General features: G+C 43.3%; 1 protein-coding gene across 1 annotated transcript; it reads left to right on the forward strand.

The window, feature by feature from the left end:
• Positions 1 to 1,404: 1,404 nt before the first annotated feature.
• On the forward strand, positions 1,405 to 22,372 carry CHMP4B (charged multivesicular body protein 4B). The gene is made up of 5 exons (XM_083147686.1): positions 1,405 to 1,788; positions 9,115 to 9,292; positions 9,801 to 9,915; positions 16,752 to 16,878; positions 20,644 to 22,372. Exons 1-5 carry the CDS (start codon positions 1,605 to 1,607, stop codon positions 20,706 to 20,708), a joined length of 669 nt encoding a protein of 222 aa, XP_083003812.1. The 5' UTR covers positions 1,405 to 1,604; the 3' UTR covers positions 20,709 to 22,372.
• Positions 22,373 to 23,573: the final 1,201 nt, after the last annotated feature.

Here is a 23,573-nt window from a genome sequence, read left to right on the forward strand (position 1 = left end):
ATTCTCTGTGCAAATATGAGTAGCTCTGAAGATTCCACTAATGTGTGACTGAGACAGGGTGGAAGTGGTCATCTCTGATGTCACACACTCTCCTCAAAACACCTGCCATTTTCTGGGTGTGGCAGGAAAGATGCAGGTTACCACCTGTCAAGCAGCAAGAGAATTATATTTATGATCCTTATGCATTTTGACACTAAGAGACTCTTAGAAAATGGCTGTCCCCATACTGCAGACAGAAAACTGTCTGCAGTATGGGGGCAGCCATTTTCTAAGTGTCCGTTTTCATTATAGAAGCAGGAGCCAGCGCTGGGAGAGACGGGACTGTGACGGCAGGGCAGGCAGGTACCGGCAGACAGCAGCGGGTAACTATAGCCCCGCAGACCCCCGGCGCCCAAACTTTCTCTGCGCCTCCCCGCCACCGCGGGGGCTGCGGAGCTATAGTTACGCCACTGGGTGGGGAGAGGAGGAGCAAGGTCGAAAGAAGGGTCCCAAACGGACCCTCACGGGCTCGCTTCGCTCACCACACTTCGGGCACGGTGGCTCGCTCCCCTACGCTTCGCTCGCCACCTGGTTACTAAAGGCAACCAGTGGTGGTGTGGATAGTGAAGGAGCAAGCCCCCCGGCCTTGCTCCTCCCCCTGGGCATGGAAGGCCCTTTAGCCCACTACAATTTAGCATCTACCGTATTAAGTCTTCTAATGAGTGGTGACATTGCCCATAGGGGAGCTTCTATCATTTTATAGAATGTACCTGAAAAATGCTATCTAATAGATGACTGATTGGTATGGGCAACTTTTCCAGTAGTTCACTCTCCCCCATAGTTTACTGTTATACTTAGACAAAAAGCTCTCCTCCCCATTATAAATGCTAATACCAGTTACTTTAAATGTGATTAATTCCTCACAACGTGAAATACATCTGGTAAATGTTATCAATGACACGATTTGGTCACGTGATCCCTTCAGTGACATGTAGTAGTAGTATGTAAATGTAGCCGTATGACCTCATGCACACATGATGCTGACTGTACACTGCTTGTTGCATGTATTGTACTCTACATCTAGCAGGCCACTACTGCGCCTCCCTCACCCACACCCAGTAATAGTGACGCACGCATGCGCATTAGTCGGTACGTGAGCTCGCCTCGGCTGCCAGCCAGATCCTGCGCGACGTCACCAACTTACGAGCGACTTGCGCCTGTAGTCTTAACTGTGTTAACTAATGTGTTTATATCGATCTAATATAATAGTCAGCATAACGTTATCATGTAGTAAAGGGGGCACCCAGGTGATGAAGCATATGCCAGTGGTGGTGCCGGCCGTCGTATATATAATCCCGTTACCCATTGCAGTCATGTTTAAGCAATAAGCAGACAGAAGCCCAAAAGTAAAATGGCCGCCAGTGACTCAGGGTGAGGAGCCGTGCCCCGCCTCCTTTCCGGGTGAGGCGAGCGCGTGACGCGTGACGTCGGTACGCGGTGGCTGGCTGGCCGGGGCTGGTTTCTGGTTGTTGTCCCTGTGAGGAAGCGACGCTCGGAGTCAGCAGCAGGAGAAGCCCGTCAGGCCCGGCGCATACGGAGACCAGGCCAAGCAACGTATCGGGGGGATGTCGGTGTTTGGGAAACTGTTCGGTACCGGGGGTAAGGGCGGCAAAGGCCCGAGCCCCCAGGAGGCCATCCAGAAACTTCGGGACACAGAGGAGATGCTGACCAAGAAACAGGAGTTCCTGGAGAAGAAGATCGAGCAGGAGCTGTCCACGGCCAGGAAGCACGGCACGAAGAACAAACGAGGTGAGACCGGGGCCATGGACCGGTAGTGGCAGCACTGTCACCGTCCCCAACAGGCGTCTATGTGGGGGCAGGTCCCTAGGTAATGATACGTATCAGGTGCCTCTAGCTCCCCTGTTACCCCAAACTGCTCCCACGTGATGGGGCTCCAGGTGTTGCACAGTAGCCTGGGTTAGTGCAGGTGGTGAGAGCTGGGCCCGGGTGTGTTATGTCAGACTAGAACTAGATTCTTAGTCTAATAGTAGGATAGAATGGGCAGTGTGGCCGGGGCACAGGCAGAGGTGACATCGGGGCTAATGAAAACTGGAAATACCAGGTAGAGGAGAAATCCAACTAATGACAGGATAGTCTAAAGAGTACCATATACTATACGTGTTATACCCTATATATGCACCCATGCACAGCACCTCCTCAGTGATGCTTAGGGGGGGCTGTATGGATGTTAGAATTACTTGGTGGTATTGCAGAGTCTAATAAAATTGTCAGATTTTGATTTTTTTTCATGATGTTTCATTTGCGGAAGATATGATCTGCAGTTGTGGATAGTTGTTAATAAGGAAACCCACCCGTTGTGCGTCAGATGCATTGTTTCAAAAATACCTTTTAGGTCAATAAAGTCTCAAATATGATCTCTTGTTTGAGATCATAGGACCTTACCCCAGAGCAATAGAGGTAACCTGCTGTATTTACATGGTGGCTGTTGCATCTTTAATGTTATGGTTATATTGGTTTTCAGACCAGCCTGAAATTTATAATTCTGCAACAGGTGGAGTGTCAGGTTGGTCCAGGTGTCTTGTCAGTTACTAAATTATCATTTTTATTCAGTGGTTCCCAATCTGTGTGCCATGTTGGGGTGCCTTGGGTTAGTGGTCCAAAACCAAATCAAATTATTTATGGTCAAAGTCAAAACCAGTGATAGTGACTGCCAATCATAAAACATGTTTAAAATCAAAAGCACCTCTGTCCACCACCTCATAATTGATCATGGGGATTACAATTTACTTAATTTCATATCTTTTTGCCCAAATTTAGCAATGAAGAACATTTCTCCTAAGGGTGCCATGAAAAAAATTCTGATTCTCTAGGGTGCTGTGATTCAAGAAAGTTTGGGAACCCCTGTCTTAACTATTAATACTGTGGAGAAATGGCAGAGTTTGAAATAACCAGATACAGTATACTGTATGTGGGTAATCCACTAGATTACAACAGCCAGAGTGGGAAAGGCGTAGTGTGTGTCTGTGTCAGAATGAGAAAATGATGTAATAAGACACTTGGGGTCAAAGTTTGTTTTAGAAGACCTTAAATACCATTGTCTTAGTGTATCCTACAATGATTATAGAACACTTTATCATCTAGAGCAGGTAACTTTGGCCAGCACTATAGAACAATTTCCTCAAACAGCAATTATGTATTGTGCACGGGTATGGATCATTAGGTCACCCAGCAAGTAGGTTGACCTGCAGAAAGGTCGAAGTGGGTAAGGTCGACAGTAACATAGTAATTAATGCTGGAAAAAAAGACAGTCCATGGAGTTCAAACGATCTAAAAAACCTAACCTAAGTGAAAAAGTTGACTTTTTTTTTTTCCACCCGATTGTCAACACAGTCAACAAATACTAAAATGTAGCACCGCCCTCCCACCACGCACTAGTGGATGGTAGGGCATGAAATACCACCTGTCGGCACTTGTCATGTTGACATGGACACGAAACGTACCAACGCTCGCCATGATTTGGGCACACAATTTTATTCTCCCACCACACCCTAGTGGATGGTAGGGCATGAAATACCGCCTGTCTGCTCAAAAAAACATGTTGACCTTCCCCATGTCGATCTAATGACCTTATGAACCTTCCTGCATGTCGTCCTAGTGGTGTCGACCTAATGCTTGCTACTTGGTGTTGACCCAATGACCATATCCCATTGTGCACAACAACTGGTCAGTCTTTATTAATACATTAATTAGGAGTAAACCAAAAATGATTTGCAGATTAAGGTTCCCAGGAAATAGTGCACCCCAAAAAATATCCATTATCCTGCTAAAAGCAAGTATTTTAGCATTGAAGCCATTTAAGCTGTGTACACACAGGGGGCAATATATTGCTCAGTTTCTCCTTTTCATCAGCGACCAGGAGCAGCGATCATAAGGGAGCGCACACCCAGCGATTTATCGCCGGTGCACATTCCAATCGCTGGCAATATGGTCGCTCAGCGTCCATATTGCCAGCGATTATAGCCCGTGTGTACACACCTTTTTAGAGTGTTTGTAAATCAATATTTACATTCTGGTAAACTAGGTGTGGGAGGAAACCTACTCTGTCTACAGGTGCAGCTGCATGGCTTAAGAAGGAAAGAATATGTATGCGTATATCAGAGAAATAATGTAATTAACACAGTAGTAAATTAAGATAATGGTATATGTCCCCAAACAAATTAATAGCAGAAAGGGCGTAATGTTTAGTCACAAGCAATAAACACTTTAACTCACTCTTCAGGAGAAATACAAGGTACTTATTTGTCCACTTACAAATTAGATCTCCTCCTGAGTCACCAGGAGTTGTAATTCTCCATAAAAGGAATTATAGCTGATTAGTTTCTATACTTGAGGAGCATACTTCTGTTTATATGTGTGTATTTTCCAGCCACAAACTGCCTTAAAGTCCAGTGTTATGTGGTTTGTAGTGACCAGCCCTGAGTTTTTCAGGTGTGCTAGGGCTGCAATGTGCGGAAGGTGGTTATACCAGTAGTAACGTTAGATCTGTACGTAGAAAGGGGGGGGCGTTGTTAGGTCAGTTGCTAGGCGTGTAGCAGCCTGCCAGAGTACAGAAATAAAGCTAGGCTGCTTGTTGTTGGTACAATCAGTAACGTCGTTTGACAAGGGCAGCAGTGATTTTGTGAGAGGCCACAGCTTTAGGTTTAGCACTATAGTGACAGCAGCTCTCTGTTACCACAGGTTCTAACTAGTAGGGAATGCAGTATTGCTGTGTGTGGTTTTGCTTCATGTCACAATCTGCTTTTAATCTTATGATGGTTCTATGAAACGCAAGTCTACACTATGCTTATGTTTTTAGAAAAGGTGGCTGATTTAAACTGGTTACTGGACCAATATTGGGCTATTTGGACAAAAGCACGACATGTCAATGTGTTTTTTTTTTTTTTTTTGTTAATCCAGTTTTCTTCATTCTGCTTTGACTTGAGGCACGGTGGTGTGAAAAAAAAAGTCTATTAAATAATTAGTATTGTTATTCAAATGGTCAGATTCGATAATTTTTTTGCCCAGCCATCAGTGTCCAAGCCACTGGGTAGTATTCAGTGCCGCAGCGAGGGGGTTAAACAGCGAGGATTGCAGAAAATCAGCGATCCTCTCTGTTTAACCCCCTCGCCAGCCACTCGCCCTATTCAACGTTCTGGGGAAATCCCCAAAACAGCGAGACCTGCGGCTAGTGCAGAAAACCCGCTGTATTTAGCCGCGAGTCTCGCTGCTTCTGGAGCCGCATACGCCAATTCCCCCTCCCTCAAAAAACGGAGCGAGGGGGAATTGGCGTATGAAGGGGGGTGCGTTGAATACTGCACTGCTCGCTGTCGCCACTCGCCCACGGCATTGAATTCACCCCACTATGTTTTCGCACTTCAGGAGGCTGCAAGCTGAAATATATGTTCCTTGCTACCTTCATGCCCGAACGGAGCAACAATTGAATTGCTTCATTTAGTGGCAGCCGGAGCGAAGAACTATTGACTATCGGCCCCATAATAATGGTTAATGCTAGTGGAATGCTTAACACCTACTTTTTTGTGTATACGTATTTTTCGTTTTCTATATAAAATTTTTTTTATTATCAGATTAATTTAATTCTAAGTAATAAGTATGACTAATGCTAAACATTAACATGCTCACATTTTCTATTTCATCTATCTCTGAGTGTATTTTGTATGTTTAATTTGTCTACTTATAAAAATATGGGAGAAAAAGAAGACTCTTTGCTGGGGCCCTGTTTAAGATTATGTAAGGGGTATCCCTTTTACACCAGCCACATATTCCGGTTTGTTGTCGGGACAACACAGGTCAGGGCTCCGTGTAATACCCCTTTTTACACCGAGGCAAAAACCCAGGATTTTGCCGTGTGGACCCGGGTCAGCGTCTATGTAAAAGGGGTAGCTGAAAAAAAAAACACTGGTCCATTTCCCCACGAATCCTACCCTGGTCCTGACCAGGGTGGAACACGGGGAGGACCCAGGTGAGGGCCAGTGTAACTGAATATACCGGGTCATCTGACCTGGCTCCCATTTACAGCAATGGGGGAGCCCAACCTCGTGAACGCAGCATCCTACGGTTAGTTAGGAGATTGGGCGGGGGTGCACACAGCCTCTGCTGCTGTCTACTGTACTGTGCAGACAGCAGAGGAGGCAGGGAGGAGGTGATTGGATGCCTGTGGCATCCATTCACCTTGCGAATGGGGAGGGGGGGTGCTAGCGGTGCATGGAGGCTGGGGGCAGCCCAGCAGCTTGCCTTGGTGCTGGGTTTTTCTACATCACGGTGATCGGCGGTAGCGGCACTTGGGAATGATGCCATCTGCAAGCGCCGCCCACGTTTACATTTGCTGGCGGCACCGTAGTGTAAACAGGAAAAATCCCGGATCCAACCTGGATTGGAATCGTGTTCCAGGATTCTTTTGATCAATAATCGGCCAATTATTGCCAATTATCGGTAAAAATCATCCGATATATCGGTCGGACAAAAAATCGTTCTAGTGTGTGGGGGCCTTTAGAATAGAGAATTCCTCACAATGAGCAAGGTTGGTCCAGATGGAAAAGCAGTCTGTGATAGAAAGGCTGTCTGGGTTAGTGTTAGAAATACCCCTTTCAGACATATGCAAAAATCCCGGGTTTTTTCACATGAACGCGCCCAAACCCGGGACTAGCGTATGTCTGTAAGGGTATACCCGGGATTTCACTCCCGGATACTGAGCACCTGCAATTGACCAGGGTTTTTCCCGGTATTTAACTCCCGGGTATAATACCCGGCTTATGTCTGAATGGGTTTACCCGGGTTTTTCAGTTTTAAACATGTAATGTTGCTTTTTTTTGCTGCCGGGGCGTGTCCCATTTTAATGATGAAATACTGAAATGCTTGAAAAGCCTGGCTTATGTGTGAAAGGGGTATACCCGGGTTTTTCCCGGATTTGAGGTGTAGTGTGAAAGGGGGTTTGTTACAAAAATCCCGGGAGTGACCTGGGTTGAAAATCCCGGGTAAACCTGGACAAAATCCCAGGTAGTATGTCTAAAAGGGGTAAAAGTTGAAAGTCTAGGAGTGGTCACCCAGCATGATCCAAGCAGATGTGTGGTGGTGGATGAGGTAAAAACCTGACTCGTTTTGCTGTTCTACGCAGCTTTATCAAAAGTAATCCTTGAAGTGCTGATACAGGGTTTATATACCTTTTTTATTTAATTGTATGGCACACCTGTCAAATGCAATCCCACTAATATTTTGTCAATCGAAACATAAATTGCTCAAAAGTACTGGTAAAGGAGACTGTTTTTGTTTTCTATACATCATTAATAGTAGTAGTAGTTGTTTGTTTATAAGGCGCCACAAAGTGTCCGCAGCGCCGTACATAGCAAACAAAAAACAAATTACAAGGTAACGTACAGGGTGTGTTGATTAAATACAGCATAAATAGGGGTATAGCTGGTAGAACTAAAATCAGCATCAGTTCTTAAGTAGGTGTCCAAAATGTCTAGGAGACTTGAGATGAATTAGAGGAAGGGAAGAACAGGGCAGGAGCACTGGTGAGGTAAAGAAGTAGGGTGAGGAAGGAGGGCCCTACTCAAGAGTTAACAGACTAAAAGGAGGTGGGTGGACGAACGAAAAACAATAGGATAAGTAGGAATGGATGGGAACAGATGGAGGGGTAGGGTAGGCAAGATTAGGAAGAGTGAAAGAGGTTAGGAGGAGGAGGGGGGACAGGCTAGTCGGAAGAAGTGGGTTTTGAGGGAGCGCTTGAAGGAAGTAAGGGAATCAGAAAGCCTGATAGGTTGCGGGAGGTTGTTCCAGTGCCGGGGGGCAGTGCAAGAGAAGTCTTGGACACAGGAGTGGGAGGAGGTGATTAGGTGAGGTCAACAATTAATAGATAAGTACTTTAGGGTAATTTTATGTTTCTATTGATATAAAATTATATTAGTAAATACAGTGCTTACAGAAAATGATTTTTACAGGTTGTAAGCTACTGCGGATATGCCACACTTCACTGTATAAGAAGACTATTGTTTGAAAATAGTGGATGGATTTTGAGGAAAATGTCTGTTCAAAACTGTGAATACAGATTGAGTATCCCGTATCCAAAATGCTCGGGACCAGGAGAATTTTGGATAACGGATTATTCCGTATTTCGGAATATTTTAATATTTCAATGATGTATTTTGAAGTATCTTGCATTTATGCTGTATAAACACATAATATACACACAAATATATTTTATTACCACATAAAATACACACAAAAATATTTTAATTGTTCAAAAAACAAGGTTTCAAAACGTGAAACAAAATGTGTGTACTATCTCAGCACTGAATTTGAATGCCAAGCAATCATTGTCTTGCACATATATAGTGCCAGTTACATATCATGTGAGTTTTTAGCAAAAAAAAAAATTTTTTTCACTTTCTGGAATGTCCGTATTTCGGAATAATTCGGATAACGGATATTCGGATACGGGATACTCGACCTGTAATTAGTGCTGTACAAAACCTGAATATTAAGTATACTAACCTTTTGACTGTCGGCAGCTGGTACTCACGGCTTTTTAATCGCGAGTATCTGCATTTCCTGACTTAAGTGCCCCCTCCCGCATTGCTGGAGTTAGCAGTAGTGTTCCCGCTAGGCTGTTTGAGCAGTGCCCTGCCCCTCTAGCAGCGCCCTGCTAAAACAGCCTCACGGAGAAGCCCAGCGCCTCCGTAGTAGGCCATGCCCGGCGCTTCCCCGGCAGCACAGCGACTTCGGAGGGGCCGGGCGCGCCCCCTTTGACGTTGCAGCCTGGGCACGCCCCTCTTGTGACATCGGCAGCCCGGTCCGCCGCCCTGCCTGCTCTAAATTGAACACTATAGCAGCATGCTGATTATAATAGCTGCGGGTCTGATCAGTAAACACTGTTGACCTGTCCTAAGGTTCTTGCTATGTCTGATTTTTTTTTTTGTCTTTTCGCTCATTTAGTATGGTTAGTCACTGCAGAACCCTTGTAGAGCCATACAAATAAACAATGATAAGAATGTGAAACTTTTAGGTTTTTATTTTTTTTGTTTTGCCATTAAACAGTTCTGTGTGTTCTGTCTATAGCTGCTCTTCAGGCACTGAAACGTAAGAAGAGGTACGAGAAGCAGTTGGCACAGATTGATGGAACGTTATCTACTATTGAATTCCAGAGGGAAGCCTTGGAAAATGCCAATACAAACACAGAGGTTCTCAAAAACATGGGCTTTGCAGCTAAAGCTATGAAAGCTGCTCATGACAACATGTAAGTAATCTGGGTCTGTTGGTGTTACTAATGTCTGTTACTGGGCATCTGTCTCATTCCTGGCTTTGTGTTGCAGAGCCATAGAAGGCTTTCTCTGCACTTACTGACCCTTTTAGCAGGCAGTTATGCTTTCAACTTAGTATCATTAAGACCTAAATTTGACTAATATATAATAATATAGTGCGATTAATAGACAGTGGTGAAGGTTAAGTTTAAACAGATAATGACTGAAGCGCCCTGCATGAATTAACCTTCCATTGGTGAGCTGTATGTCAACATTGCCCGGTGTATGGAAATGCACCTTGTATGCTGCCACATTTGAATAATGCTGTCGGGTTTGAAGATACCTGTACAAGCCCACTTTTCAGTGGGACCTTCCAAAGACAGATGTACCTAGCATTTCAGCAGCTAACCTCTGGCAACTGGCTTACAATGGTCATTTAACACCATGAAAGATAAACCGACTACTATATGATGCCTGTCATTGCTAATATGCTTGTTTCCACAGGGATATTGATAAGGTCGATGAACTAATGCAAGACATTGCTGACCAGCAAGAGTTAGCTCAGGAAATCTCGGATGCCATTTCCAAGCCTGTCGGGTTTGGGGAAGAGTTTGATGACGTAAGTAACCATAATAAAATGTATGTCGGGATCTGCTTTCTCCTTCTGAAATCTCTTCTATTAGCCACACACATATAAGCCCATATTCACATTTTAAAGCATATTCGACTAAAAGGGTGATTCTATCACAACATCAGTGCAACGTGTTTCTGAACACACAACACACTACTATTGATGGGGAACCTTGCCTGGTTTTCGCTCTCACCTTTATGGGACTAAAGCTAATACAGGCAAGGTGTTCCAGCCTAAATAACACAGTAAAAACCGTGAACCTGACCAAGTGGCTAAAGTGTTATATTTGACACAGCCTATTCTAATTCCTTTTATATCTACCTGCATTCCACTGTTTCTAAGAGCAACACTACTTAATAATAATGCTTGTATCTGTTCAAACTATTTTTAGATTTATTATTGAAGCATAATAAAAAATTCTATTTTCTTTGGTGTATCAACAGCAGTGGATATGCCTTTAAGTTTACTCTTCAGTATTCAAAACCGCAGCAGTTTGATTACTCTTTAAAAAACATCTTGTTAACATATAGTAACATAAGCCTTATCCTCCAACATTAAAATATGTGCTAGCTGTGTGAATGTAAAAGGTGAAATATATTGCGAAAAATGTATCTGGAACATTTCTTAGCAGCTTGCGATTGTGAACATAAGGCATGTAAAAGGTCTGGTGTGTGTGTTTTTTTTTTTTTAGTTTTTTTTTAAATAATCAATCGATAATTTTTATTGGAGAAACAATTTTATATGGGGTACAGAAGTAAAAAAAGAACATTGGGGGAAAAAGGGGGTTAGGGGCAATGGGGTGGAGATGGGGTACATCCAGAAACTGTCATATGGCATAATACCAGTATTAACTCCCAGGAACATCATTAAAGTATATAACGATCACATTTTCACTGATAGCAAGGTGTGGGCATTGAGGGACCCAAAAATGTAATATAAGAAGTGTAGATAGATAGTGGGGTGCGAAACATATCAGGTATGAAAATGATACGGATATTAGAAATTCCAACGGTTAGTCGGTAGGCGTTTCATTCATGCTAAACTGGAGTGGGTCAGTATGAGAAGAATTTGGGAAATATTGGGCTTCCTCGCCCTCTTTGCCCTCTGTCACATATGTGTTCCAAAGGGTCCAACGCACAAATGGGGAACTTGCTGTATAAGAATATGGCATAAAATCAGTTTCCATGAGGAGATGGTAATTTGTTTTATGAATAAAGTAATGATGGATAATCAATAATGATGGAGGGGAAGTTGCTTCCACTGTTGAGCTAGGTTGGCACGACAGCTATGAGAATATGTAGGGGGATAACATGAAGCAGCGCTAAAGCAGGATCAGGCAAAAATCTTGAGTACTGTGTTGATTAAGGTGAAAACCTCATTCCAATACTGTAGTATTGCTGGGCAGGACCAAAAGATATGACCTATATTGCCGCATAATCTCCAGCGCATATTGGGGAAAAAAAGGGCCAAAATGTATGGAGGCGGTCAGGAGTGAGGTATAATCTGGACATATGGTGTAAGAGGATAAGAAAATCTTTCGCCATTGGGCAGTGGTGAGAGTTATGCCTAAATCCAGTTCCCATTTCTTTTGAGCAATCGGGGGTTGTAAGAATTTTGTACCAATAAGATATGTCACCTCTGGATTTAAATAGGAAGGGCCGGGTAAGGAGTGTATGTGAGATGGGTAGGGGGAAGCGACTTCCACCAATGTGCAACTTGATAGTGTAGGTTTTCTGAGGAAGGGATGAAGAATTTTTGTTGTATGGAGGGGAATGGCAGAAGGAAGTTTCCATCTAGGATGTCGCTAAGGAGGGAAATACCATGAGCTGTCCACCTATGCAAATTAAGGTTAGGGATCAGCCTCGCTACAGTCGTGATGGGTATGTTGGAAATGGTGCCGGCCAGTGAGGGCATGGTGGCGGACAGTTTGTCCCAGATTTTTAAAGATGCTATTGTAGATGGGAGCAAGGTAAGATGGTCTGGACTGAAAGGCTTAGGGATCTGTAGCAGGTCTTTAAGAGGGAAGGAGGGGGCAGAGGCTTGTTCAATGTCCACCCAGATATAGGTTAGACAGTAGACAAGAAGAAAAAGGACTGTTGTTTAGGGAGCGCACTTGAACAAAAAATATTAATCACATAAAATTTAGCTTTTAATAGGTCATATTTTAAAAAATCCCATTATATAACATAATGGGAAGCCGCAGTGAATTTTAAAGAGGTTAAAATCACACGTACAAACATATACACACACAGATGGTGTTTTAGGTGACAAAGAATTAAGGAAAAGGTGATTGAGGGTTGCTAATTGGTTGGGGGTGAGAGTGGGGAGTTGGATTGAGTCTAGAATGGAAGATAGTTACGCTAGTGGGCTGAGGTGTGTCAAAGGATCAGTGGACAAATTATATAATTGGGAGTAGTGCAAATTGGTTCATGATATCCTTAGGGTTTACATTTTTGTCATTAGTAGGAGAGAATACATGTTTAATCCTACGTCTAGCCTGTTGGGCACGAAGTCTACAGGCTAGCATCCTACCAGATCTATTGCCTAAGAGCTACAAATTTTGTCGAATTCTATTCAGGGCTGACTGCGTGCGAGCTAGGAGCATTTTCTGTAGTCTGCTCCGTACACTTGAGATTTCTTTTTTAAGGGCTCTGGAGGGACTAGTTTTGTTTCTAGATTCTAATTTAATTACGCCGGTCTCGAAATCTGATTGTAGCTTAAGGGATTGTCGTTTAAGAGTGGCATCTGCCTGAATGGCGGCACCTCTCGCGACTGCTTTGAAAGCACACCAATGATTGACAGTAGATGTATCTTGAGGGGTGTTAATGGACATATATGAATTAATGGAGTCCAGTATGGCTTTTTTAGACAGGTGGGGAAAGAGACGCCAGGGTCGGGAGGGTGACTGGGGGGAATTCAGATTCCATTTCCATAGAACAGGGACATGGTCAGACCATGTTATGGGTAAAATATCAATGTCTTTATTGTTTTGCAGAATCCACTTATCGCAGATAACAAAGTCTACTCTAGAATAGGGATTGTAGATGGGAATAAAAGGTGTATTCACGACCGGAAGGGTTGCGAGATTTAGGGGGGGGGGGGGGGTGTTAATGGCAGAGAAGGGAGTCTTCTGTAATGCAACAATATCTGCCTTCTGCTTGCGGAAAAAGGAGAGTCCCAGTCTACGTTTATAGGGGAGTTTAACCCCTTAACGTTCAATGATATTAGATTGGGCATTCTGGTTCAGGATACATGGGCGAGGTGGATTTAGCTTGATTTGTAACATATGGGGGACACATAGGGAAAGATCAACGTGTTTTCCTGAAAATAGAGGGGTTCTGGAGAGGAGAGGGACATCTGTATTTTTCGACTCCCTCGCCGCTCTGAGGATTTGATCCTTGACCGTGAAGAAATGGACCCACAAGAGGGTGTCTTTTGGTAGGCAGAAGAGACTGTCCGCAGCCTAGGGAGGTGGTGGATAAGGTCAATCAGGAGCTCCTTGACGTCGGCAGTAGGAAGGAGCTAACGAAACAAGGCATAAGCATAGTCCTCTAATTCAGAGTTGGAGACCGAATCAGTGATGCCTCTGATCTTAAGATTATTGCTCAAGATCTGCAAGTTTATATTTGAATTGTTCCATGTTGTATTGTGGTGGCTATCATAAGAAGAAATCGGGTCGTTATGTGAGGCAACGAGCTCCTCCATCTTGCGTTCAAGTTGGTCAGTGAGGTCGCCGATAACAACCAATTCGTGAATAGCAGATTTTAGGTCCTTAGACATTTTCGTCTTGAAAACAAAGAACACTTGGCACAAGGATTTCACGTCACAGGAGCATCAGAGTTGCAGTCAACCCCTGACAACACAAAGGGGATAGAGGAGGAGCCCGATGCAGATGTCGGCGGACTGTGTCGTGGTGGGGGTGTTTGTGGGGGTCTCTGAGGGGGAGGGAGACTTTGGGTGGCTGTGGGTCTTTTATCTTCTTGGAGGGCATAGCGGAACAGAGAGGGGCAATTAGTATGAGGAAAGTCTCCAGAGGCTAGGGTTGCCAGGAAGTAGTAAAGAGGTTAACTCTGTAGTGGTTGTTACATGTAGATTAGAAGAAATGAGCGGCAACTGGGACTGTGAGGGGCTCACATGTGCAAATCGTGGGCACAGTAGTGAAAGTTAGTGGGATTCCAAGGGGAGACAGTCCTGAGTCACCAGCTTGGACCCACCAGGGTAGGGTAGCTGGGTATGCACAGGCTCACAATGTATAGGGGGAGAGGTGCAGGGAGCACAATCCACCCCACCAGTCACCAGCTCCCAGAAGCAGGCAGCCAGGGTGGTGAGGTCTGGTGTGTTTTTATTATGCATTTACTTTGGTAATACTTTACCTGGGTATAGTAGAGCATGCAGACTAAAACTAGGCATCTGCATCCACAGCAAGTTCTTTGTATATTGTTTTGTTCACTGCAGCAACAAAAATAAAATGCCCTACCTTTCACGTGTTTCCATTAAATCTTGTTTTCTAGCATTTTGCTGCCCTGTATCTCATGTTTGATTAGTACAATTTGTCCTAAATAGGATTAAAGGCTTTTTGATGTAAGCAGCAATTACTATTTTTAGTGAGTATGTGCTTGGCCCTTCTAATTATCAAAAATTCCACACTAAACGCTATACTTGCAGGCATCAGGATTACAGGAACATGCTACATTGTGACAATAGACTAACTTGTCAGAGCTCTTGTAATGCTATGTAAGCGCAATGCTCTAGCAAGCAAATGTAGCGAGCAGCTCATTTAGTGAGCAGCCATTTGTCATGTCTAATTTGTTAGCAGAGGAGTACCTGGAATAACCCTGCGCTGGGCACTCATTACAGATACGAGCACGGCTCTATACTATAAATTGTGGATTACAACCCTTTTATATACCCATTTATTTTTCTTTTTTTGCACACAATGAAGCAATCTGATGCCAGTAAGGGTGAATGCTCTCTAGTGTTTGTTACATTCTTGCAAAATGAATGGGCTACTATTTTTAAAGGGCTGGAAAGTGGAACAGTGATTGGCATTGCTGCCTCACCGCGCTTGGGGCTATTCCTTAAAACCGTGGTTCTTAAACTCGGTCCTCAGGACCCCACACAGTTCATGTTTTCCAGGTCACCCGGCTGGTGCACAGGTGCACTCATTACTCACTGACACATTTTAAAAGATCCACAGGTGGAGCTAATTATTTCACTTGATTCTGTGAGGAGACCTGCAAAACATACACTGTGTGGGGTCCTGAGGACCAAGTTTGAGAACCTGTGGTTAATGATATTAGAAATGTGTTTTTTTTTTTCTACTTGTGCTTTCATAAGTTTCTTAATACTCAGATTTCATACCTCATTCCCAAAAGATATTGGTCAAATAATTGGCTTTTGACAGAACCCTGAACATTGTTATCTTGTGTGCGTGTGTATGTGTTTGGTAGCAAACTTAGGGGTACATTTACTAAAGCTTCTATAAATTAAAGTGATGTTGCCCCTAGCGACCGATCAGATTCTGTCTGTAATTTTCTAGGATGCAATACAGAATGATAGATAATCTGGTTGCTATGGGAATAAAAATAATTCATTATTATTTGTGAAGTCCATTGTTGTTAGTGTTCATTCTAGCACCCGCTATCTTTTAAAACCCCTGCAGTTCCTCTTCCCTGCCTGAGGTGTCGCTGTCTGCTGTAGTGCTTCTAGCACAGTGTGGTCTGTATATCAGCACTGATATACAAACCAGACCTGTGCTAGAAACACCACAGCAGACAGCGACACCCCAGATAGGGAACAGGAACTGCAGGGGTTTTAAAAGTTAGCGGGTGCTAGAATGAACACTAGTTGTCACACACAATAATACAAATAAAGGATAATATATTCCTCACACTGGACTTTTATTGCTCTAAACCTGTGGTTCTCAGAATCTACTTTCGGCTACAAACAGTTAGTTTTCCATGTCACCTTGCAGGCGCTCAGGTGTAATTATTCCTCACTACTCTTCTAAAGGCCACAGGTGGAGCTAATTATTTATCTTGTGGTTCTGTGACCTGTAACACAGGCACTGTGCGGGATCATGAAGGCAGAGGGGCAGGTGTAATAATACTTAGAGATAAATGCAAGGGTGAAAAAGAATGTTAAACTTCCAGCAAATCAGCTCCAACTGTCATGGTTTAGGCATTTTGAAAAATGGCAGTCAGGAGATGATTGGCTGGATGTTTATCATTCTTTTTCACCCTTGCGTTTATCTTTTAAAGGCTTAATACATCTGCCCCAGAGTTTGATAACACTCTACACGCTATGGTGTGTGTGTGTGTGCGCGTGTGGGTGTGGTTTATAAGTATTTTATTGGACTGCATTGTTTACTTTTTAAACAAGCAGTTTCCTGATAAAACCATCCTTTAGGTCTGTACACACTGTACAATATGCGGCACCAGGTCTGTACACACTGTACAATATGCGGCACCAGGTCTGTACACACTGTACAATATGCGGCACCAGGTCTGTACACACTGTACAATATGCGGCACCAGGTCTGTACACACTGTACAATATGTGGCACCACTGATAGGTGGGTACACACTGAATGAGCTGCACAATGATAATGTCATATTATTGTGAATATCATTCATTAAAATCAGATGGTGTGTACCTACCTGTTTTTTTTACTCCTGCCGTAGCTGTATATGTTGCGGGATTATGCATGGCTTCCACTTTGTTGTTGTTAGCCGTAAATGGAAAAGTCTTTACCCATGTGTGGTATCTGGGAATACTTTGATATGTACTACATTATTTATAATGCTAAATTTCTTTATCTCCAGGATGAGCTGTTGGCTGAGTTGGAAGAGCTGGAACAGGAAGAACTAGACAAGAATCTTCTGGAGGTCCATGGTCCAGAAACTGTGCCCCTCCCCAATGTGCCTGCAGCCTCTTTACCCGCAAAGCCAGGTAAACGAGCTACATTTCAGATATTTGTATTTTGTAGGTGGAAATGTTTTTTTTACGGCCTATTTATTTTACCTTGTATACATGTATATAGACTTAAAACTATTGCCCCACTGGGCAGACACTAATTAATGGCAAGTCAGTAAATTCTATACATGAACAGTATTAGAACACGAGGACATGCACTGAAACTGGGGGGAGTTTTCAAATCGATTTCTATTAGATATGGACTATTCGACCTGCTCTGAAGTTTTTTATGCTGCTTTCCCACTGCCTAAACGGGTAATGACCCGGTATTTGTAAACAGGTCTTTAAACGAGTAAGAGCCATAAAGACCCTTTCCCACTGCAGCTCTTAAACGGTCAATTGCTGTTTAAATACCGTTTTTGTCACATTCACATTGTACCCGTTTAAACCAAAAAGCAACCTGTTTAAACCCATAGCAAACATGGGCTGTCATATTTCTTGCCCCATAGGATGTGGTGTGTACAGTCATCAGCCAATCCTATTCTTAACCTTTATTATTATTATTATTATTACTAAATACCGTTTAAGAGCCTTTCCCACTGGCAAAAAAACCCGGCTCTTAAATGGGTAAAACACTGCTTTTTACCCATTTAACAAATACCGGTCAGTGTTCGCGAAAACCACCCAAAAAAGTGGGTCCCGGGGACCCTTCACTTCTAAAAATTGGGGTCCTACCGGACCTTTTCTGGGTCCCAACGGAATAAATCCTCCTCTCCCCTTCTCCCTAGCATAACACATGTGGGTCGGGGGGGGGGGGAGAGAGAGAGTATCAATTGGCCCACTCGCATAAAGGTACATATATACTAGAAACTAACTAAACCTGAAAACAGGGACAGTGCGTGCCGAAGGCGCGCGCTAAAAATTTATGGCATGTTTTTTGGGGGGGAAGTGGTGTCACATAGTAGTACACATTACAGCACACCCCGTAATGCCCAGTACACATTACAGCACACCCCGTAATGCCCAGTACACATTACAGCACACCCCGTAATGCCCAGTACACATTACAGCACACCCCGCAATGCCCAGTACACATTACAGCACACCCCGCAATGCCCAGTACACATTACAGCACACCCCGTAATGCCCAGTACACATTAAAGCACACACCCCGTAATGCCCAGTACACATTAAAGCACACACCCCGTAATGCCCAGTACACATTAAAGCACACACCCCGTAATGCCCAGTACACATTAAAGCACACACCCCGTAATGCCCAGTACACATTAAAGCACACACCCCGTAATGCCCAGTACACATTAAAGCACACACCCCGTAATGCCCAGTACACATTAAAGCACACACCCCGTAATGCCCAGTACACATTAAAGCACACACCCCGTAATGCCCAGTACACATTAAAGCACACACCCCGTAATGCCCAGTACACATTAAAGCACATAAGTGCTGCTTACTTACATGCTTGTTGCTAGGGGTTACATGCTCCTTGCAGGGGTCACATGCTGGGGGGGATGGGGGCATTTTATGCTGGTTGCCACATGGGGAGGGGACGTTTTATGCTGGTTGCCATTGGGAGGGGGTGGCGCATATCGGTTCGTTGTCACAGTGGGGGGGGGGGTGGGGGGGGGCTGGAAAACATGCCGCTCAGCAGAGTAGGTGAGCGGGCTATCAGCGCGGCGGGGGACTGGATGTGGCTCGGATAGCTGACACGCTGCTCTGAGTTGCATTAGCCACATCCAGTCCCCCGCCACCCTGACAGCGCGCTCATCTACTCTGCTGAGAGCGGCTGTTACAGCATCCCATCCTGTCCCCCCCCCCCGCTCTCAGCAGCGGAGTGGACTTAGGATGCAGAGTTTGAAACGGTAACCTGCTCTCATGCAGGGTGCGTGGTGCGCAGCGGCAGCAAACTGTATAAAACCTACAGTGATTGGGTCCCGGCGGCCGCTGCAGTCACAGTGATTGGCTCGCAGCGGCGGCTGACAGGATCAGTACAGCGCGTCCTCGGGGACCCCTTTAGTTTTAAAAACTGAGTCCCCTGGGACCGTTTTAGGGTAAAATACGCGCTATAGCGCGTTTTTGCGAACCCTGCCGGTATTTGTTAAACGGGTAAAGCACCCTGCAGCTCTACCCGTTTAAAAGGGCTAAAAAAAACCAGCAAATTACCATTTAAGAGCTGCAGTGGGAAAGGGGTATGATACTCCTTTTTGATTTCCACTATTTTCTATTCAATTTTCCATTTGATGTGCATTCGATTTGCTATTAGATCAACACTGGCTTCAGGCAGGAGATGGACATCAAATTGAATGCTGCAGTGAACACATTAGCTTTGCTCTCTCTAAAATTAGGTTTCCACTATATAGGGCGGTATTCAATGAGCCTGATTCGCCATGTTTTTATGGCGAATTTGTGCTGTTTGGCGAATTTTTGACTAAAACGGTGAATCACCCTATTCAATGACCAGACTGCGAATACATTTGAAGGTTTTTTTCGCCATGATTCACCGAGTAGCAATCGCTATCTTTTTATGGTGAAGTGGAATGTGAACTTTTAAAATAAAGTGTTTTGTTTTTTACATTTGGTGTAAAAAAATCAGGAATTTTATTCTGAGGAGGGGCATGCTATTTTTATTCATGTGCTGTAAGCACATGAATATATATTTAATTTAAATTTTTTTTTTTTTAACACAGCAGCCAGCAGGGGGCGCCGGAGCCGAGCCGCTCATTAGATATTCATATATTCACTGCACCCGATCGTTACATATGCACGATCGGGTGTAGTGAATATACCCGGTCCCCTGCTGGCACCCCCCGGGGGCAGCCTGTGCTGCCTGGCACCCGGGGAGCCCACTTCCCCCCCACATACGCTCTGGGGCAGGCAGAGAGACTTCCATCTCCCTGCCTGCCACCGTCCTCAGGCTCCCTGCGGCGTTCGCCGCAGGAGCTCATATTCGCCGGTCAGGGGCAGCGAGCTCCTGACTCGTTGAATACCGGAGCCGGGGAGGCTCCGGAACGTGGCGAATGTGCAGCGAATCCTAAACAGGATTCGCTGCACCTCGCCGGTATTCACATTGAATACCGCCCATAGTCTTGGCTGCCAAGACTAGTTTTCTGTTAGTTTTCTGTTCGATTTACACTACACAGGGCACTGCGTATTGGGATCGAATCTGCATCGAATGTAGAAAAACCATTCGATGCCCGTTTGATTTTCTATTCGCATTTTTTGCTTCTATAAGCATTTTTAAACATGGTTAAAAAGGGGGCAGAATAGATGGGCCAAATGGTTCTCCTCTTCTGTAAATTTCTGTTTCTATTTCAACAGCCTTGCATAGCTGACTTTTTTGTACCTAGAATACGTCACTACTTATGACTAGCAGAGCGCATATCTGGTCATATAAAGCATAAATTGCAGGACCTTCTGTCATAATAGGTTAAGTACTGTATGAATATATAATAATAATGGCAAATTCGGCATTCATGGAAAATCGCAGTGCCAAATCTTTAACTACTTCTTTTTATTACCAAATCTGCACATTTATTAAATAAAATATTCTGAAAAAGATTTAAATAGCTATTTACATAATTTGATTATTTTGAAATTCTACAGTTTTAGGGACATCATGGAAAAACATATTTGCCAGTTTAAGCTGATACAGAAGTTGGTGTCATATACAAGATGTGGTAAAAATACCTAGCAGTGGGCATGAAAACATAGTTCTATTTGTCAATAGTTATAGAAATGTTAAGTGTGCACCAGCTAAGATTTTTTTTCCTTTTTCAGTCAAGAAAAAGCAAGAGGAGGATGACGACGATATGAGAGAATTGGAAAGCTGGGCCAACGTGTAAACTTTTGTAGCTGTGTAAAGTTCACAGAGAGACTGATCACCTGTTGGAGTTGGATGTACATATACGTGGGAAGAAAGGGGGAGGGGGTACAGAAAAGGACTACAATTTTTCTTTCTCCACAACTCTTTCTCTACCCAAAGCCTGGAATGTGCATTCGGGGAAAAAAAAAACAAATGAAAATTATCGGGGCTCATATTTTGGCCTAATTCCAAATGGTTATGAGTTTCCTTCCCCTCATCCCCTTTTTCACTCCAGCATCAAATCTTCAAGCCCAGTGTTTGGGTAACTGATATGTGGTAGCCAGATTATAAAGGAAACCTGGATTATTGTTGCATTTAACTGCTTGGCCTGAAATGCCTGCGCTCTGAATAAACCTTGGACTAGATCACTTCCGTAAATCTCCATGTTCATTGTAATGTTTCTCACATGGATGCCTTGTATCCTGAAGTTATTTGCCATACAGTATACCACACAGATTTCTAGGTTGCGTAGGGGAGATGACTATGTGAGGACACTGCAGATATTGCTGTTCATTTCCATGTGTGTTCCTGTTAATGCTGCACACACCCTCTGTCTGTCATACTGTAGTCACAGAGGACTGCAGTGTTGAGCATCAATGAGTTAAAATGTTACTATGTCTTACAAACCGTAATAAATGCATCAATACAAATAGAAAAGGAAGGGGCATAGCTATGTAAATATGTAGTCAATGCTATGTGCTATATTTGTATATGTTTTGAACTATACACATCAAACTGTAACAATACATGTACTTATGTTGAGATATATTCAAACACACATAATATAAATGAATATACAGTAAATGTTGCTTGGCACTAGGAACTACGTTGTCAATTCTTCAGTCTCCCCACAGGTGTCTTCGGGCTCAGGCAGAGATACAGTATACTGTAAGATACTTGACCACAATCCAAAAACTTTGAGCTTCTAAAATAAATTTCCTCAGTACACTTCTGAGCCGGTACCAGCCACCCAAATATTCTTTCACAAAGATGGTTTCAATGTTAAAAAAAATATTTTTCCTTCTATAATCTGTTTTGCATATTTATTGCTCACTACACAAACGTTGGCTTTTAAGTTACACCTTTAGAATATCTTGTTTACAAGCATCCAAGAGCCTTTCCTTATTCTCCACACTTCTCTTCTCTGTTGGAATTAGCTGTACATTGAAGGCATTTCCTGTCAGTGAAGGGGATAATGGGGAGCAAGTAAAAAAATAATCTTTTTTTTTTATTGGTGTATTTAAAAAAGGAGAGAAAAAAACATTTCACACTAGTGATATTGTTATGTATGTAATAAGTTTTTTTTTTTTTTTCCAATTTTTTTTAACCTATATAATTTGGAAATAGAAATAGACTTTCTATAAGATCTCTATATTCCTTTTGTTTTTATTGAACCGTTATCCTTTTTTGCTTAACCAAGATACTCTTAATAACTAAAATATAAGAGGAATAGACACTGCTCTGAGAGAGGTGGGTGTAACCTGTAGACTATATACATAACTAAAGTGAATGGCTGCACAAATCTAGCTTTGTACATGGAGTGAATGTATTTTGCAATACTATGTCCTTGTTTAGAACATTTTAAATTTTCAACTGCATTGCTCTCACTCATGAAAGAAAATAAAATATATTTCAAAATGTGAAGTATTTTTCTCCTATTCAGTGGTCTGCAGCCTGATCTTTCAATGTAGATGAAATCTGTCTTCCCTAAGCCCAGAGTTTCCCAAGCTCTTTTACAACCCAAGTTTTAAGGCTATCCATGCGTGAGCACAGGTAATTTAATTATTACCTTATACCTCTTTCAAGCCGCACAAATAACCCGGGATAAAAGCAGTGTTATACCCAGGTTGCTGGGCAGTCTGGGTAACCCATTCTGTTTCTATAGAGGAGGCAGCAGCGTCACATCCCACCCCCGCCTGATGCTCCGCCCCACGCTACGGATGACGTCCGCTACCCGGCAAAAAGTTGGTCGCTGCTAGGACAGACCAGTGTCCAAATCACAGGTGAGAACCGACATTTTTCGACGTGAAAGAGGTGTTGGCCAATTTGATTTAACCACCTGGACTAAAGCTGCATTGTAAGGTAGGAGTTAAAAAAAACTCTGCCTTAACCATTTTTTTAATTATTTTGTTAATCCCCCTCTTTTTTTTTTTTTTGATCTACTTTAAAGGATGAAATTGTAAAAGAAAAATGTAACCAGTATCCAATTACATAAAAAATGGGGTGCAGCAGTATCAAAAGAATGTGATAAAATTACATATTGTTCAGAGTCAGCGTAGGAAAAGGGTATGACAAATTTGCTAAATCGTTGTTGATTAGATTAGGCTTGTTATTTGAGTACCCCTCCTATTTTAAATTTCCACAGTACTTATGAGTGGCGTGGAAGTGAGAGGTATGCATGTACTTATATTAAGGAGTAGAGGAGGAGTAGTGTGCGGTCAGGAATCGGGTCGCGCTGTGTTCTTGAGGGGTTCCCGCTAACACCTGTAGGGTTAATGCCACTGCTTCCTCCACCTGTGTCACCATGGGGCTGATGTCTGAGGGCAGTGTGGGTAGGTCCCTTTGGATTGCTGGTCAGGAAAAAGCATGAGGAGATGCTGCAGACCCAACCGGAACTGACGTAAAGTGGTTCATCTCCATGGCAATGGGAGACTTATTCTGCCATCGAGAGACTTTTTCTTCTTCTGCCATTACCAATATTTTCAAGTGCCCTAGATTGGGAACCACTGCTCTAGTACATGGAATTTTAGTATTGAAGGACCATTGTAGTCAGTTTTTTCAATTAAGTGCTTAAGGTTTTCTCTTTATTTTAGATATTGGACGAAGGGTGTTTTACTGCAGTGCA

The sequence above is a fragment of the Crinia signifera genome, chromosome 6 (genome assembly GCF_055691185.1).
Source record: "Crinia signifera chromosome 6, ASM5569118v1, whole genome shotgun sequence".
NCBI classification, from domain to species: Eukaryota; Metazoa; Chordata; class Amphibia; order Anura; family Myobatrachidae; genus Crinia; species Crinia signifera.